At 47.5% G+C, this 19,252-nt stretch overlaps 1 protein-coding gene across 1 annotated transcript in view; it reads left to right on the top strand.

Annotated features, from left to right (window-relative positions):
• Window positions 1-817: 817 nt before the first annotated feature.
• The window catches only part of LOC144107656 (tRNA selenocysteine 1-associated protein 1-like), a 30,216-nt gene continuing 11,781 nt past the window's right edge, over window positions 818-19,252 (top strand). Inside the window, exons 1-6 of the mRNA XM_077640759.1 lie at window positions 818-1,059; window positions 1,493-1,590; window positions 3,727-3,826; window positions 4,848-4,966; window positions 10,542-10,648; window positions 10,714-10,861. Of these exons, the coding sequence (XP_077496885.1) occupies window positions 1,024-1,059; window positions 1,493-1,590; window positions 3,727-3,826; window positions 4,848-4,966; window positions 10,542-10,648; window positions 10,714-10,861 (608 nt within the window). The 5' untranslated portion in view covers window positions 818-1,023. The remainder of the gene's footprint in view (window positions 1,060-1,492; window positions 1,591-3,726; window positions 3,827-4,847; window positions 4,967-10,541; window positions 10,649-10,713; window positions 10,862-19,252) is intronic.

Raw genomic sequence — 19,252 nt, 5'->3', positions numbered from 1 at the left:
GAGTGTTCTTTTACTGCATCTGTTGCCTTTTGCCACCGCGCATCGTCACTGCACTACACAGAGTTATACATGCCTCAAATGCGAGGCCCATCTTGAAAATCGCAGCTTATATATGGTTTCCTTTTATTCCCATAGGCTACGCGACAGTCGGTTAATCTTAGTTTTTGATCCAATAAAGCCGCCGGATTTTTCTTGCAGAGTTTCGTAGCTACATTTGCTACGTAATCAAAGTGCTCCGATATAGCTCCGAGCTCCGGTGGCGTGCAAGACCTACTGAACTAGAGATCTGCACATTTGGCGCTGCTCCAGCGCGCACTTTCTAGTTCATGCCTTTTGCCCCTAGGGAAAGGCAGCTATGGGCGGCGTGGCGCTGCAATTAACCTGTTGAACAAGATGGCGTTGGTTATTTTACTTTGAGGATCTAATAGTTTTGTCATTTGTCTCATTTTGAGTATTTATCATTTATCAATTGCTTTAGCAAATATGCCGGAAAGTCTCACGCATGCATGCGCGCAAACAGAATATTCACCGCTAGGATTTAAAGAAATGTCATATTTGCATCGTTCATTACTAGGTTTCAGAATAATAAGAGGGGACTACAGTGAACTAGAATACGTATTCTAGTTCACTATAGACGGGACAAATGCACAGGGAGGCAGTGAGAGGAGAAAAATCATTTGTCGCAAGCAGACGATGATGATGGTCATGACCTACGAACAGGTTAATTAAGCGCCCTCAACGGCCAAATCGTTAACGAAAGTTGGCGCACGCAGTCCCAGAGGACGCCGCCAAATGTGCAGGCCTGTAGTTCCATAGGTCTTGGTGACGTGCATGTTTGGATAGCGGTGGATTCCATTTTCTGCTTTGGCGCTTTGTGAGCTGTCCTGAACGTCGTCACGGCGTCGTGCTGTTCACGGGACCTTATTTCGCGCTCTTGTCGGGTGATCGTTGCCTAGTTTTGCGCTATCCTTCGGAGACTGTCGCAGGCTGCTGGCCCTCCGTGTGTTGAATTCACAGTTCGTAATGGCCGGCGCAACGTCGACGCTCTGGATGGGGGACGTGAGTAATACCACGCAGTAGTAACTTGGAATGCTGCGCGTTCGGCGTTTGCGAAGCTTGGGGAACTTACGGGGTCATGTGGACCTGCTTCGTTTTTTCTTTTTGATTGCGTGTAAGTAGTTGGAGATACAACTGTGTATTTTCTTTTACTGGATTAAGTTCGAATTCCTTTTGGCAACGCGAGTGGGGAGTGAGCGATATGTCGGCCCTTGCCGACTGCATGCATGCATGCTCACTTTCCGTGCCTGACTTGACAGAGATTAGTGCCGCTTGCTGTCTCTTGCTGTGTTCAAACTCTCTGCGTTTTGAAACTCGCCACTTGCGGGCAGTTACGAGTGGCCTGCACATGTTAGCTGATACTTCGTAACACAGTTCATTGGCAAGCTCTGCGAGAGTTCTGACGCGTTTCTCGCCTCGTGCGTCGAACTCGCAGTTGGAGCCCACCATGGACGAGTACTTTCTGCAGCAGGCTTTTAGCATGATGGGCGAGAACCCGGTTCACGTCAAGATCATCCGGAACCGGCTTACAGGGTGAGCCCTCTTTCGTGACTGCACTGCAGGCGCAGTCAGTTGCAAGCTTGGCAACGCATTGTTTGTCTCTTAGCCTGTTTGGTCACTCTTGTGTAGTACCCCCCTCCCCCCCTCGAAGCCAAAGGTTCGTGCGTGCCGTTTGGCGTTAATTTCGACTCCTATCGACCGTCGCGCTGCTAATCTGCCGTCACGGTTATTTCAGTAGGCTTAGTGGCATTTCGAGCGCGTAACCGCTGGTTTGACCGGTCACTTGCGGACAGCCGATTTGACCAGGCCTCGCAGTGCGGGTAGGGGAACAGTGGATGAAGTGCCACCGGCGCTAAAGCGTTGTTAGCTTGTTGCCGCATACAGCTGGGCGCGTATGCTTGACTTTGTGCACTTCATCAGTGCCTTCTCCTGTTATTCATGAACCTTAAGTACAGGTTGGCCATTTGGGTTCCCAGGTGGAGGCATTTTTTAAAATGTTTGGTTGATGCATCTTGGCGCATTTGATTAGAGCTGTAGAGCAGTCTTTGTGCTTGTTGATCACGAAACACACTTCCCACATGCCTGCTCCCCAGACAAGCATCACTAAGTGGGGTGTTGCCGGTTTTTCCGTTGCAGGATGGGGTAAATTTCGAACCCGTAAGGCGCCAAAGGGTTGAACTAAACCGAAATTTTTGGGAGTGCCGATCAGGCACTTAGTTTCCACGGTTCAGCCCCTCAGGGCGCCTCAGGTAAGAATGCAGTGTTACTTGTGCTGTTATCTGGCTGCAGCTTATGGTTTTGAGTGGTGGATGTCAGTGTATGCAAGCTGTATTGCATGTGAGGCTTTCTTGTTGAGCTGTAATGGACAGTAGTGGCGTAGGTTGATGTTATTCGTCACCAACAAAATTGTGCAGTGGCAGTTGTTAAAGGAGTGTGGACACCTAGTTTTTGGGCGTGTGTTTTCTTTTTAATGATGCGTATGGCATTACTGTACATGAATTATCATGTGGTAATCGCCTATGATTGCTAAATAATTTATAATCGAATTTCCCTCTCGCGCTGTTTCGGTTTCAACAGTCAAACGGTAGCTGTGACATCAAGGCATGAAAAACTGAGATATAATCGCTCCTTCATCGTTTTAATTCACTACAGTGCTAAAGCCAGCCTTCCTAAATAGCTAGAAGGGCAAGTAATTATATTGCAGTCTTTGCATGCTTGATTGGTGTGACCTAAACACAACTTCGATGTCACAGAGCTGTTGAAACTGAAGCAGCATGAGAGAAAATTTCGATTATAAATTATGGAGTGATCGCAGGCGAGTACCACATGGTGGTACATGTGTAATAATGTCTTGTGCATCACTCCAAAGATGAAGACATGCCACCAAAATTTGGTCTGTTCTTTTTTAAGCTCCTTAAAAAACAAAAAAGCACTGGTTGGACTGCTTCTTTAATAGCCTTGGGCATTCGGACAGAATTTTTAACATTCATCAAAACCACAGGGTTTCAGAGTGATGCTAACAGCTTTGTGAAAGATCGTCTTGTCAGAGGATAATCAAAGGACAATGACATTGGGCAAGTCTTAAGTTAGGCCCCAGCTTTCTGAATCTAATCACGCTTGAATTTCTGGAAAGCTTTCCATTGTGTTTAACAACAGTGTTTACAATACCTGTTATTTTCTTCCCTCGTGTTTGGAGCTTTCTATGAAAATATTGACAGAAAATTAACTGTTTGTCGAAATGCGCTGGTGCTGTGGTTAGAAATGGTCTTACTCCACAGTGACATTAGTGCTTGCACTGCTGGTCAAGTTAATACCTTTAAATTGAATGCAGTAAGTGCAAATTGCGGCATGCATTGTGTATTCATAGACGATCTTTCTTGCAGGTGACAATGGGATTAGAATACACACCTACTCTCCACGTCATTAGTTTGGTCACAAGTCTAGTTGGGGGTCAAGAGGTCGCTGGTAAAACTTAGTGACAAGCTGGGCAAGTTGTTTTTCATTGTGAGCCATCGTAAGGGGGCACATATAGAGAATGCGAAAAGAATTGACTTGTGAGGCTGGTTGGCCACTGGTGCTGAAGGGTGGGACTTGCTCTTTTCAAAGGATGCTTTGTTCCTCTTGCAGCAGAGGGCGCCTTTACTCTTGCTCTGTCTCATTGTTGAGCAGGTTGCCTCGAGGCTACGGATTCCTGGACTTTGGCGATGAAGCGGCTGCAGAGAGGGCGCTGCTGCGCTGCAATGGGAAGCCAATTCCCAATGCAATGCAGGTGCGTGCAGCTGTGCACTTGGGATGGGCTTGCCAAGATGTAGTCTCACAGCTCTGCACCCTGCATGAGAAGCTGCTGCATTGAAGCCAGTACTGGATGTACTACTAATGAACTGGGCTGCATGCCTCGTTTTTCAAGCTCTTGTACACACGCGTGGGGTACGTATGTTGTCAGGGTCCTGATGCAGTGAAATGTCAGAGCTGAAGAAGTGGCTTTATTGTGAAGCTTGACCTGTGGCCCTTTGTTAGTAGTTATGCCAGGGGTGGTTCCAAGGGATGGAGTTAAATTGGCAGCTATAATTTAACTGCATGTACGATAAGACCAACTACTGATAATGGCAGGTATAACGCAGCTGCACTTTCAGCAGAGCATGCTAACAGTAAGCATGCATAGGTGTCGCATAGAATGGCATGTTTCTTGCAATAGCTGCATGGCCTTTGGGGATTTTGCATTGGGTGGTCAGTAGTAAGTGTTTGGTGTGTGGCCTGGTGGACTCCAGCCAGTGTGCATGGCACTTCTCCAGTAGCCCCTTGCAGGCCAGCCATACAATTGGTGTTGGGCAGGTCACAGGTTGATGCTGCTTTTCCTCATGAATGCACATATTGGCATGCCAAATGGTATTCAGCTTATGGAAGTCTCTGATGTCGGACACTTAGCTTGGACGTTGCAGGGTTAATTGAAAAAAATGTCAGAGGGTGGAATTGTCAAGTGAGATCCCTCCTCAAGGCTGAATTATTTGGTTTATTATCGGACACGCACCTCTGTTGGGTGCACAGTGGAAAGCATTTCGAGGGCCATCCATCATTGCTGGGGTGAATAATAGTCCGCCCGCATAGTTGAGCTTTTCAAGCTTTGCCACCAATTGGCTGTCTTATAAGCCCCTTCAGCAAAGAAGTTTACTATGATGCAAGCATGGTGCCTTTGTTGAAGTGCTTGAAAAATCAAGCAAGAGTGGGCAAGATGCAGTGACGAGGAGGCACAGAGCATAATTAATGAGCTGGTGTCCTCTTTTTTTTTGTAGCCAAAGATGTTCCGGCTGAACCATGCCAACAGCAACTCTGGCAATGGTGGTGGAGGAGGCTACCAGCAGGGTTACTCTGGTGGCGGCGGCGGCGGCTACTCCAGTGGGGCTCATTCCCAGTACGGATCTTCATAAGGGCACTATGCCTGTTGTCGTTTACGTCATTGTGACACAGTTTCACATCACATTTAATGCTGCGCAGTGTGTTGCTCACGGTGCTTTCCATCAGTTGTGACTGGTACCGGTTTGTTTTGCACTGCCTGGCAGTGCTGTGCTTACAGTGCTCAGATTGTTAGAAGCCGCCATGGCTCCAGGAGGCCAGCACAAATGGCATCGCTTGGCTGCTGTCCCAGTAACAGACAAAGTTGCCTGCAGAAACACTCTGCAAGTGTGGCTGATCGGGCTAGTTGGTGATCCATGACAGCTAAAAAACAGTGCAACTTTCAGACGGACACTACTGCGCTGTGGTGTCCGTATTTTCTTTGTCCCTGTCTGCAAGTTGCGCTGTGTTTTTTTTAGCTGTCGTAAAGCACTCTGTTCAGGTCATTGCAGTGAGCTGAGGAGGCTATGGTAGCTTCGAGCATAAGAAAGTTGCTTACTGCCCAGGAAGGAAGAGGTCTGAAAAAAAGTGTTTATCGAATGTGGTCTGGCCATGAATGTTGGGCCATCCCCTTCGGCATTAGGTTTGAACAAAACAAAAAGCAAGCATATCATGCAGGTTGAACTCATGAAGACGGACTAAGAAGAAAAGGCAAGAGGAATTAGTAAATTTTGTGCGTATTTAGTGCATTTGTAGATCTGAAAAGCACACGTCATCACTGCTGGAGGCAGGAGTGCTAGTCCTCCAAATGGTGTGGCCTTAGTGCACACACATTCCCCCGGTGGAGCCCCTCGTTTGAATCGCATGCAAGTGGTTAGAATGCTCGTTGGCATCCACACAACCACGTGGTTACAAAGAAAGGCTGTACGGCTTTCTTAGAAACATCACAGCTCCATCTTGGGACCATCACCTATAAGGAGCAGTTGATTGTACTCGGCTAACTAGGACGGCTTCATATAGTATACAGTAGAAGCGCGGTGATTCGAATCTCACGGGGTCGCGAAAAAATTCGTATCATTCGAAATTTTGTACCATCCAAGCGAACAAAATTCGTATGCAGAAGCATGAAAAATGCATTCACACAGATCTGTTTACGGCTGACGGGATTTATTCACTGCTGTGCGGCCACCACTCGCAGTGTGTACCACACGACTAGCGATCGCAACTTTGGTGATCCACTGCTCACTGCGTGTGGTGCATAGCGCGCTATGAGTGATCGTAACGTCGGCGATGTGCAGGCAGCGCTTAGTGCTCAAGGGTGCGGTTGCGGCTGGTGCGTTTGTATCATCCGTAGAGGCGAGGGAGAGAGTTCAGAACATCCGAAATTCCTCACATTGAACACAATGCACTCTGGCCGGGGAATTTCGCGAATTTGTATTATCGCGAAATTCGTACCAACTGGGTTCGTATCACCGAGATGCTATTGCAATGACATTACAATAGATGTTTGGATATAACATACCGGCCTGCCATATCTGGGTGTTCTACCTGTCTCTGCCACTGACTTGATTCTTTGTACTGCCATTCAGTTGCTACATGCATCTGGATAGAATGGGTCAATTCAGGAGGCCAACATTCTGGTTCACCTTTCGTTCTTTTCAGCAGTGAACAGTGCTTTATATTATGTCGTCTCGGTGTACAGTCCCAGCCATAATATTGCAGAGCACGCTTCGATAATCAAACTCCTCTACCGCCTTACCTTTTGAAAAACTAGGAAGTATTTTTGATATATCACATGCCACTGGTGTGCTTGCGTGCGAGCCCACTCAACCATCACATCTTCTGCACAGAATGCATGAGGAAATTTGAAACCCTGAAGCACTCTCCATAATATCTTGGCCACACTTGTACCTTGCCAGTGCTCAGCAATGGTAGCAGCAACTTTGGTGGCTGTCATATTGTTATTAACATATATTGCCGTGTATGAGTCACTTCCAAATATGAGGTGACCAAACACAGTCCTCACTTGGTAAAAAAAAAGGAAAAAAAAAGATTCTAAACCTCCTCTCACCCCCATAGCCCTAACAGGTCAAGGAATGATGTCTGCAGCACGCTCCTCGGTACATAGCACCTTCGCGAGCCCATGCTTGCTTATCTGTCAATCACAGACCTGTGCAGTTGCAAACCTTTCTCTCAGCACTTTGGCAACATACAGTCGAACCCTACTACAATGAAATTCGAGGGATGCGTGCAAAATTTCGTTGAAGCGGAAATTTCGTTGTGGCGAATCAGCCCAAAAAACTAAGATATGACAGCGCTGTTCAAAAATATCATTTATTTCCAGAAAATTCGGTCCTCTTGGCTAGCGTCCTTGGCTTGCGTGCGCAGCGATGTCGCCTTTCTTCCTCCCGCTTGAGGCCTCTCGGATTACGCGTGCTCTATCCTCCAAAGAAAGGAACTTGCGCTTTCTGCACGGCGTTGCCATGCTGGCGTCGTGTCTAGCACACTAGCACAAATGAAACACTGGACAATCGCACTGCGTCGGGCCGGCTCCGCTGCGCTTTTCTGTCGATATGACGGACGATATCGCACGATATGACGGATGACGGACAATATTAAATGGCGCCATCGATTCCAGTAAGCGTTATCAGTGAAAATGAAGTAGGGACGGATAAAGTTATGCTTGTTTTGTCCTAAAATAAATGTTAAGCCCATCTCCAATGAACAAAAATTTCGTTGAAGCGGAAACGCACCTGAAAAGATAATTCGTTGTGGTGAGAACTAGCATGCATTGTTTTCTATGGCTAGCTGACAGGGAATCTGAAATATTTTGTTGAAGCGGTGTTCGTTGTTGCGCGGTTCGGCTGTACTCCTCACAGGATGTTGACATCTCTGTACAATTTGACTGACGCGCTGCCAACCATCCTGTGGTTTAAGATTCCAGTGTGACGCATGCACATTCTGCGACAGTTGGGGATGAGGGTAGCACTTGTGCCACCTGTTGTTCAATAGGAAAAGCTGCCTCCAGCATGAGTGTGTCACTTAAGTGGCTACGACGGCTCACGTTTTAAAATGTCGATGGCGAAACCAATTTACACTGGATCTAACGAAAATTTTTACACATGGAGCTTTGCGCATCCTGATGATGACTATGCACTTTATTGGAATGATCCATAAGCTCAAATTAGCGACGCTTTCATGTACAGAAGTGCGCTCACGCACTGTGCTACTGCCTGCCAGGTAGGCCAGAACTACCTTTGGCTCCAATTCTGAATGGTCATTTTCAGAAAGGTACACCCATGCTAATGTGGATGACGAGTGCTGGCTGTAGATGGAGGCGATAGGCAACGATGTTACAGGTGCACTAAAGAGATTCTGAGCTTGTCTTTTTACCATGGGAACTTTATCTACGTGCACAGTGCATAATGTTGACTGTGGTTGCTCGTTGTGATTGTAGACGCGGCTATCGTCATGAAACTTTTCTGCGTAATTTCGTAACTCTGCAAAACCTAACAGATAGTCGCCATAGCGAGTTCGTTGTAACAAGGTAATCCCCTCTTTAATGCCTTTGGCCCTGAGGGTATTTGAATAAATAAATAAATAAAACCCTCGTTGCATGGAGGTCTCAAATACAGTCAGACCCACTTATAACAATATTGAAGTGCCATGGAAATACCATTGTTATAACCAATAATTGTTATAAACGGGCTGTGACAAAAAAAAAAAGAGAAACTTTAGAGCATTTATTGACAAGACCCGGAGTGGTTTGATTGTTCTAATCCTGTAAAAGCTCGCTAATTCAAACATCAGGAATGGAAAGTTGGGCTAGTTGGGTTATGTTCATTTTAAAGGAAAAATACAGCGCGAACAGAGACGGTGGACATGTTGTGCACCTCTTCTTCGTTCGTCATCTCTGTTCGCGCTGTATTTTTCCTTTAACATAAACATTAGGGGACCAAAAAAAAGTTCGAATTATCGAATGATCTTGAAAAACCATCAAGAACCGATTGCATCGCGTATATTTGTTTGCTGCAAGACTGGTGAACGGTCGCTTGCTTTTAAGATGAGAAAAGCGCGACGATTATTATTATGATTTTCATAAATGCTTTATTGCATGCATACTGTCGGTAGCATCGAAGCAGGACTGCTCAAAAGTGGTAAGGGCCTTCCCGACTGTGTTCACGGTCCAACGCGCCAGCACTAGAGCTCCACCGCTACTGCGTCACACCGCTTACAAGCGGCGTGTGAGAGGAGGCTTCACTACACAAAGCGAAGGGCAGGCACGTGAAGAGCGTGCAGCTTCGGTGCACTGGAAGAACCGGAGAAAAAACCCCACCATTCAGCGCCCGGACTGATTGGGAGTACGCATGGTGCGTGTGGCCAATGTAGCAATGCAGCAGCTTGGCTGACGCGGTGACGCCCGCCCTTGGGACACGTGAAATCTGCGGACCGGGGGTCGTGCCCAAGTTAGTGAAGAACAGGGGAAGATGGGACAATGCACTCCCTGCCGGTGCCAGCCGTAGCTCAGAATGAAAAAAAGAATGTGCCGGTGCGTTTCCGTTCTGCGAGCGGTGCACTGCTCAGAAGCGTTAATAATGGACTGCTCCACCAAGGCTCCCTACCATTGCTACCATGCTCCCTTAAAAAAGGTGAATTCTCAAAGACAAAAAGGGGGAGGGAGTCATTATGGGAGTAAGTACAGTACTCTCAGTGCCAGGTGAAAGCTGTTGTGGGGGTGGTATTTAAGCCTTTAAACACCAACCCCGAGCTGTACTCTTCATGGGAGATTGCAATCTCCAATGATGAGTCACATTCGTCCGGCCCAGTGTTGCGCTGCTCCCACATCCAAAGACGAATTACATTTGCATTGGTTACAATTTTCAACACTAGAGGGCAGTAGTCTACAAAAAGTCCTGCACCTTTAGAACGCGTTTTAAACCTGTCAAGAGTCATTTTAGCCAAAAATCTCTGAACAATTTGGTGATTGTGGTAAGTTTTTCAGAAATTAATTTGGTGGTTGAAGGGTTAAGAAAGAAAGGTTGGCTGGGGGGATCATTCGGCCTGCTGCTCGGTACTGAGGAAGGGGAAGACGCCAGTTTTGCATGCCGCCACTGAACATCGTTCCTGTCACCCGTTTGGGGTCCTTGCAGGTCCGTGAAAAGCCTTGCGTACAGGAAAGCCGTTTTTAGGGACCTTGAGTGACCTGGAATTTATGTGGGTCTTTGTAGGGTGCCAAAGGGGGCAGCTGCGAAAGGATGTGTGCACTCGCAGCATTCTTGTTGTTTCACTAGCTTGAATGGGTGCATATAAACTTGTGGGTTCTGCTTTTCAAGCATGGAAAATGTCGGGGAAGACAGATCAGCCCACTATTACGAATTCCAGGATTCTTTTCATCCGTAAATAAATTTGCGTGAATTGCATTTTGCGTGCCTCAGCTTGTGGATCTCACTTTTTTATGCTACAAATATTTTTGTGACCTCATGAGATTGCATCGTACTGTAATTGTTTGCTAGGTTGCATTTGGTCACGATGACAGGCAGGTTTTTGATCACTGTATGCCAGCCTTGTTTGGTTCGAGGGTAAAGTTGGACCTACACTAGAATAAATGCGGCCTCTGTGCAGCTGTGTCATTTCACCGTGGTGGTTGTGTGCAGGTCGAACGAGTTGTCCATGTTTGTGGGTGACCTCTCTTCGGATGTCGATGATACGCTGCTCTACCAGGTGTTCTCACAGCGCTACCCGTCGGTCAGAGCTGCCAAAGGTATGTGTTGTGCTGCATCTTGAATCGTGTGTGGGAGCATTGGGCAAGTGAGGTTGCTGACGCAGTGGTGCTGGACCCCACGGGCCTGAGCAAGGGTTTTGGCTTTGTCCGCTTCAATGACGAGAGCGAGTACCAGGAGGCCCTGGTGGACATGCAGCATTCCATGCTGGTGGGCTCCAAGCCCATCCGTGTGGGCGTCGCCAACCCCCGCAGGTGAGTCATTGCAGAGCGGCTGAAGGAAACGCAGTTTCTCTCCTTTCTCTGGCATCGCTCCTGTGGGGCAGTCTACCAGACCCCTCTTGGCTACTCTCGGGAGGGCATTTTTGGCAGCTGGCACGAGGATCGATGCAAAATGGCTTTCGAGTGCCCAGTTGTGTGTGTTGGCAGGTCCAAGAGAATCCTGGTGTCTGTTTCATCCGCATTAATAGTCGGCAGCGTATGTGGTCGTCAGTATCGACGTGCTGAATGATTTGTTGGGGTTTACTGTGTGCAGTGGGTGCCATGATCATCGAAAGGGTTACCGTAAAAACCCACGTATAATACGAGGTTTTTTTCCCATATTAAGTGTCCTAAATTTCTGCCTCATACTATTTGCGGATCCGAACAAAAATTTTCGAAGTTGCTCGAAGTTTTGGTTTCGTTATTGCGGCGTGGCTACGGCTTGGATTCGTTACTCGACAAACGGCGTCACGATGTCGTTTCTTTGTTGTTGATCCTTTGGGTGTGCCAGGCTGCTGTGGTGTGCCTGTTGACAACGCACGTGCTCACATGTAAGCTACGCTTCGTGAAGTGGATGCTTTCAAGCGAAAAGTGATTTTAGCTGCGGAGAACATCGCAACAGTGTGGCCTGAAGGCAGTTTGTTGTCGTCGAGGGAAGCATTCATGGATGGCGACGACAGAAAGAAGCCCTTTTCGCATGGAGCGGAACGCGACGAAGCTTTCGCGGCCCGAATAATGGCGCATTCCCAGAAAATGAACTTGGCCTGACGGAGTTCGTATGGCAACAGCGAGCCACGCATCTATTTATGAGTGTGGAGCTTATGTAGGCAAAAGCTAGAAAGCTTGCAAAAGAAGAAGGAGCTGTGCCTTCAAAGCGAGCAAGCACTGGATCGATCGCTACATGTGCCGAGCTGACTTTTCACTATGCCGGCGGACCTCGATTCATAGAAGCTGCCTGAAGCGTTCAAAGAACTGCTTGCGAGTTTTCAGCGCCACGATATTTTTTTTCCGCAAGTCAAAGAACTTTCTGTTGGGCCAAATAGCCAATGCCGATCAGACGCCGGTTTACCTGGACATACAACCCTCAACGTGCACGAGAAGGGGTCTAGACAAGTTAGCATCCGGGCCACTGGCAACGAGAAGACACGAGTTACAGTCACGTTATAGTGCACAGCAAATGGCCGCAAGCTCCCCCCTTTCATGATCTTCAAGAGGAAAACAATGCCGAAAAGTGAGGTGCTGCCGAAAAATGTCATCCTTAGATGTCGTGAGAAAGGGTGGATGAATGAGGATCTAGTCTTGCACTGGGTAAAGTCCGTGTGCTGTAGGCGACCTGGTGCATTGTTGTCTCTGCCATAAATCCTTGTGCTGCATGCGTTTTGTTTCCATTTGGCCGACTTGGTCAAGAGGCTGCTACGTGGCTGTGGCACTGAACTCGTTGTTATTCCGGGTGGGATGACGTCTCAACTACAGCCCCTTGATGTTTGTGCAAACAAGCCCTTCAAGGACGCAGTCAAGCGGTGCTACTCAGAGTGGATGCGCTCAGGTGAGCCTGCAGTGGCGCCAACCGGGCGGCTGAAGCGGGCTTCGCCAGCCACGCTGTGCAAATGGATCGTGGACACGTGGACGGCCATCCCAGAAAATCTTGTGTGTCGTTCTTTTAAGAAGTGCGGCACCTCGAACACCCTCGATGGCACGGAAGATGAGTACGTTTGGGACAAAGAAATGTCCAAAGAAAGCGCTGGTGAAGAGGAAAGTGATTGAACTGAAGTGCGAGATGCGATTTGAATAAATGTCTTCTCTGAGCTTTCGTCACTCCTATTACACGCGGGTAAAACCTTTTTTTTCCATTTCGCGTCTCTAAAACTTCACTTCGTATTATATTTGGGTTCGTATTATACGCGGGTTTTTACTGTAGTAGTGGACCAACTTGAGTCATCTCATGTCAGAAGAGAGCTCACGGCAAGTGAGCTCGCAAGCAGAGTCCAGTGTGCAAAGAGAATGTGGCAGTTTTAGCCAAAATTGCCATTCCTGCCACTTGGGGTGGAGCATGTCGCTTTGAAGAATCTCGAGCCCTGGACTGGAAGCCTCACCATGTGCACCAGAAAGACGCAGTGCTAGGCAGGTCAAATTGAGGACTTTTTCTGTGGCCTTGAATGTTGCTCGCAACACTTTGCAGTGGTGATAGCCAGTCGGAGTATCTTTCGTGAAGCCAAGGCATTTGTTGAGAGGATGGGCATTGCAAACTATCGCTCAGTGCAGCAGGCTATTGTGGTTGGATACTAATTTGAAGCAGATACACCTGGCTGTTGAAGGCTCTTTGTCCCATTGATGAGAGGTCCAACTACAGTTTCTACCCCGACTTCAAATAGCCCTATTTTTGCAGAGATGAGCGCCTGCCCAAGCGCAAGCTGCCGTTGGCGGAGGAAACCACTAAAGAAAAGCTATTGGAGAAGGTCTTGAAATGCAGGAAACATTCTGTGGACGTAAACTGGCACGCATTTGAAGTTTCAGGTGCAGACCGATGACTGCGGATGTAATGAAGGTAGAAACATAAAACCATCTGTATTTTGTTTGTGGGATGTCCAGAAACAAAGGCATACATTTTTTAGTCATCTTTCTTTGACAAATGTAAACTTTTCACTCACTTTCAAATTTACACAAAATCTCACCATCAAAATCACAAACCTCAACTGGACTTGTAGTCACGCCACATCCACTTGGTGGAGTGGAGGAGACAGCCATTCCTCTGTCCGAGAGACAGTTGGGATTCCAGAACGCCACTCGGTGTTTTCCTCCCGACGAGGAGTTCCTCGAGAAACCTTTCTCCAACCCTCTTTCCTTGACAAACTTATGGGAACAAGATTAAGGTGAAAAGTTGGCTGTAAGTCAGTCTATTGCATGCGTGTTTTGTCACAATGTGCTACTTCAGGAACCTTCAATAAAGAACCTCTGCATTTGCAGCCTTGGAAAAATCTTTTGCGAGCTGCGTGACAAAAGCAGTAGCAAGAATCGGCTGGAAACGTTTGTCTGATAGCCTTCGCCGCTGGCGACGTAGAAACTACCTAGGGCATTTGGAAATCGGGAAATGTTGTGAAAAAACTGCCTTTGGGAATTTGTGTGAAATCTCTCACCCGAGGAGGCGAGTGGTGAAAAGTCTCCTGATCCTGAAGTAGTGAAATGGACTCCCCAGAAGCAAACTCTGCTTGTCGATTTGAAGCCAGCTAGGGGCCGTAACTGTAAGGTACTCTGAACCGAAACCACATGCAGCGAGAGTTCCCAAGCCTTATTCGGTCGAGGCAAATACTGCGAGATTTCGAATACCAAACATTCGGATCAGTTCGAATATTGAATATGTTGCTATTCACCTCAATATTCGAAATTATCGAATATTCACACCTGCCTAATTGCACAGGTTGCCGGTGACAACTTTCAATTTGCCCGCATTGTATAAACATGGTCCAATGAACGTACAGTAGAAGCTCGTTAATTTGAATTTGAAGGGGACTAGAAAATTGTTCGAATTAAGTGTAGTTCTAATTATCGAATGAGTAGTTATCGCGCCCCGCTGCGAGGGCAGAACCCGAAGTCACATCTAGACTAGTTATCGCAAGCTAGGCGCTACTACACATTTGTGGCGGGCATATTCCGAGAATTAAATTCATCCGGTACTAGTGGCAAATGAAAAAAATTGATCGGCCAGTTATGTGCCAGAACAAGTACTGGAATGCATTCATGTGAGCAGCAAGCATTAGTGCTGGAATATATGATGCTCTTTATGCTCCAAAACATGTTTATATACAGAAGGGTTGTCAAAATTAAAAGTAATCGGGTGAAGTGCATTTGCTTGCGTTTCTTCTGCCGAGACTCCATCAGCATCATCTGTAGCTTGCCCAAAGCACCTGCACAACATAGAGTTCTCATTGACAGAGAAGTGGCGTGCTGCAACATCGAGTGCCTATGCTGCTTTATGTGCACTTGGCGGTGGCATAGTCTTGTTGCCGCCTTCGGACTCATCACTGTCGGCTGTTCTCACCGCACGTGAGCCCTGCGATGCCTGCTTGGAGCATGCAGCGTCAATTATATCAGCGTCACTCAAGGGCTCCAACGTCTCCACGCTGCTGTCACGTAGCTCACGCTCACGGCACCAACAAAAGGCAGCATCGCCCGAACCGCCATACTAGTAGTACTACGTTGTTTACACTACGTGGTCCCGACCCAGCGACCGCGGCACGACAAAAACCTGGAACGGCTCGCGCCGAAGCATCAGCAGCACGGGCTCCGTAAGCCTCGTGCTTTCGGCTGTTTTTTCTTTTTCATTGTTTTAAATCTCTGGTAAATCTGGAGCATATTTTACTCACCATGGGTTAACTTCCATCTACGAGGAGCGGTGTCAGCCAGTGGCTCCTAGTTCGAATTAACCGTAGCAAATGCCAACTTGTTCGAATTATCGCGAGTTTTCCTTCATTGAATTACACAGGGCTGTGCCGGGACCCGAGCGTCAGTTCGAATTAACCGTAAGTTCGAATTACCGAGCTTTTACTGTGTACATCCCAGGAGGCGCAGCTGACCATGATTATCCTATATCCATTATCCATGCTCGGCGTCGGTGGCAAACACACTTCAGGAGGCTGTCCTTGGTCATGTTTGCAGAACGATAACTTGCCACAAATTCAAACGAGCTGAGGCCTCACTGGGTTCCCTGCATGTGCATTGTATGCACATTGGTGGAAAGTTTCTTCTTGTAGATTGAACAAAATCCACGCAGCCAACAAATGATGCGACAGGTGGTCGAAGAGCGCTGAAGGTAGCTATGGTGCTGCCTAGAGATTCTTGACGAAAACCTCTGAAAACCTCGAGGAACTATTTGAGTGCAGATTGGTTTCTGCAACACAAAACAGACATCGAGGGCCACTAGGAGTTGAAGCCTGTGTCGAGGTGTGTTTATGAATTCGGCAGTAAGTTTCATGAAGATAGTTAGACCCCAATACAGTTAAACCCCACAACAACGAAACCTCCTGGGGAGGAAAACTTATTCATTCTTGCGAGAATTTCGCTGTCGCAAAAATGGGCAAATAAGCACACCCATTAATTTCCAGAACCAAAATTAATGAAATAAACCTCTTATTTTCCTCTGCTTCACGTTGCTGTGCAGGATCTTCACGACTTGGGCTTCGCAGCTTGATAAGCATAAGCTGTGCCTAGCTTCGTCATCATCGTGATCGCCGAGAAAAGTCCTGATAGCGTCGAAAGCATCAAGCATATCACACGAGCTCACTTGCCTTTCTTGTGCTTGGTTTTCGCCATCCTCGTCGTCACTCACCTCATTTCTTTGGCCTTAGAGCGACCTGCTTGAGGGACCGGTTGTGTCTGTGCCCCTCTCTCCTTTCCTTCTCAGTCCCCTCTTCCCCAGTAGTCAAGCAGAACGCCACATCCTTGCCTTCTCTTTCCCTGGCTCTCTAATAGTGTTGTCGCTGAACTCCTCGTGCGCGATCAAGTCTGTGTCTGCACACAAAAAGTCATCCAGTTCAACAGCGTCTGGCGCCGTTGCATCCACACTGTGAAGTGCGTCCCATGCTTTGGTTAGTGGCTGCAGATCATCACCGCTTGCAGGAACACTCACTTCCGGCTCTGCCAAGGCGTGCTGACCAGCCACGAAACCGACGTGCCTGGAGCAGTTCTGGATAAGGACAGTCAAAGGAACAGCCCGCGCACTGGCAAGCATCTCTAGCGCCATGAAAAGATCAATTTTCGTGGGTCACTTCATTTCGATATTTAACAACATCCGCCAGATGAGTCTCCCTTGTTTGCAGACTTGACACTCCTAATAACCCCTTGGTTGAGGGGTTGGGTAATGGATGTGTAGTTGGGGGAAAAAAAAAAAAATTCAAGCGGACGCTCATCACGACAACTAGTCTTCAATATGGTGGGCACTGCAGTTATTCAAAAATATGCAGACTGATCTAAAACGGCAAGATGAGTGAGTTGGTACATACTTGAACAAAAACAGCGCAGGAGTCGGGACAAGATAGAAGAAGCACTTGTCCCGTCGTCTTCTTTCTTGTCCCTGTTCCTGCGCTGTCCCTGCTTCTGCATATCCGCATAAAAGGCTTCCAGCCAGCTGGTGAATATCATGCGCGTCATCCAAGCTTTCTGGTTAGCAGCAGTGTACTCGACCGACAGCCTTCAGTTACCTTGAAAGCACCGTGGTGTCTTGCTCCGGCCGCATCACAAGGAGGGGACACTTGTTGGAGCCGTCCATGTTTGGACACAAAAGAATGGTCACCCACGTTTTGCTTGGCTTGCTACCATGACATTTTTTCCGCTCAGGTCGAACGTTTTCGATGGAAACATTTCTTAGAAAAAGCCAGTTTCATCCGCATTATATATTTCGAAGGGCTCGTATTCGTCTATTATGCCTTCGTAACTGTCCTGCATCCAGGGTGATGCTGCTGCAGTGTCTATGCTCACAGACTCCCGTGACAACACTTTGGTGGTGATGCAGTGCCGTGCTTTTAGCCATCCGGCGCTCTCCTCAAAGTAGTATTGCCTCAGAATGCACGTGAAGTTAATAGCCTTCTGCTGCAGACATCGGCAGCTTGTTCGCTCTCTTGTTGAGGAACCACTGGAATACGGCTTTGTCGACGCCTTCGGAGACCGGTGTGGCCAACGTCTTGTGCTGTGCATGTGCGCCGTTCTTAAGTGCCGCCATGGTGCTGTTTTTGGACTTCAGAATCATAGAAAGTGAGCTGCATGGGATACTGAATTCCTCCGCACTGTCGACTTCTTTCTTCCTTTTACAGCTTTGGCGAGGATTGCAGACTTTTGCTGAAAACTTTCATATTTAACACGAGAGGCCATCTTTCTGACAGGTCAAACAAAACGCTGGACCAGGAGTGGAATAGCCGGGCCAGTTCATGACACATGTAAATAACAGCGTGACAGACGGGACAATAAGGAAGAGACACAAACACGAATGCTGGTGCAGCGCTCGTGCTTGTATCTTTCTTATTGTCCCGTCTGTCGTGCTGAAACGAGAGCGCTAGTGTTATTTTTGTGAAAACACTGGACATAAGCAAAGAATGGGTGATTTCGGCGTTTCGATTTGCACCAGCGAACGGCGAGATAGCTGGCAGCGGGCCGTGTTGGCAGCCAGCAAGGAGAAAAAAACTGCCGTATATCTGGTAGTGTCGTCACGTGTCTGCATAATTGCCAACAGATGGGCTAGCAAAAAGCCACTTCGAGCAAACAAAAAAAAAATGTTGCTGTCATCATTTTTATCCAACCAGCAGAATGTAATTAGCAGTGTCCACGTCGATGCTTGTTGGCAGAAATGTACGTGCCCGACTTGTCGGATGAGTGTGCTGCTCCAGTTTTGGCACTTCTCTGTTCCCAACTGGCTGATGTGCCAAAAAACTTTTCCTTGACCTCAAACTTTTTTTAATGTGAGACTGCTTTTTAAAAACATTTCACTGTTGAGAGGAGGCAAATGCATTGAACTCTGTAGAATTTTGCCGGGGACGCCAGAGTTTTTCGTTGCCATGAGAATTTCATTATTGAGGGGTTCAACTAAATAAAGAACATGAATATTGTCACGAATCATTGGACTGTTTGTTTGTTCATTCTTCAAATGTGCCAACACATGGCTTTATCGCTTTGTTTGTTACGCAAGACATGACCAGATAAACCGCGAGCTCCCGCTATCCACATCGGCATCATTATCACCAGCTCCAGCTGGCACAGAAGTTGTGGTAGCATGTTAGTTCACCGTAGTTGTGGCTTTCGCGTGCTGCCGCAGACTTGCAATTTTAGCACGATAGGCAAGCACCTTAATAGCTACATGGCTGGGAGTTTTTTCTCGAACACGGCAAGCGTGCAGCGGGTGGGAAATTCAACGTGGCTGAGAAGTGCGTCCGACGATGCTGCAACCAAAAGGATGTATTGAGGAACACAGGCTGCAAAAAGTGCGCTTTCCGAGGCAAGCTGCGCAAGTTTCCCAAACGGAAAGAAGAGCTGCTCTGCCATGTGATGGAAGTGCGTAACAACGGCTTCCGTTGAGAGTGGACATGCTGCATGACTTCTTGCGGGATGAGTGTGCACCAGAGCACAGCACCAGCTCGGTGTCGGAAGACTCCGCAGTTGAAGATTGAACATAGAATTAATGCCGTTCATTCCCTGATTGTTGTGTTTTTACTTTAAAAAAAAATGGCACATCGAGTGTATGGCCCGCACCTCGAAAATTGGTTTTCGAATCTGGAAAAGTGGGCCGTTACATGCGTTTATACTAGGGGTGTGCAAATATTCAAAATTTTGAATATGAATCGCATATGTTTGATATTCGATTCGTATTCGAGATATTGATGTTCGTGAATTTCCGAATATTCG

The sequence above is a fragment of the Amblyomma americanum genome, chromosome 10 (assembly GCF_052857255.1).
Source record: "Amblyomma americanum isolate KBUSLIRL-KWMA chromosome 10, ASM5285725v1, whole genome shotgun sequence".
Taxonomy (NCBI): domain Eukaryota; kingdom Metazoa; phylum Arthropoda; class Arachnida; order Ixodida; family Ixodidae; genus Amblyomma; species Amblyomma americanum.
This window is presented reverse-complemented; position numbering and strand designations above follow the sequence as displayed.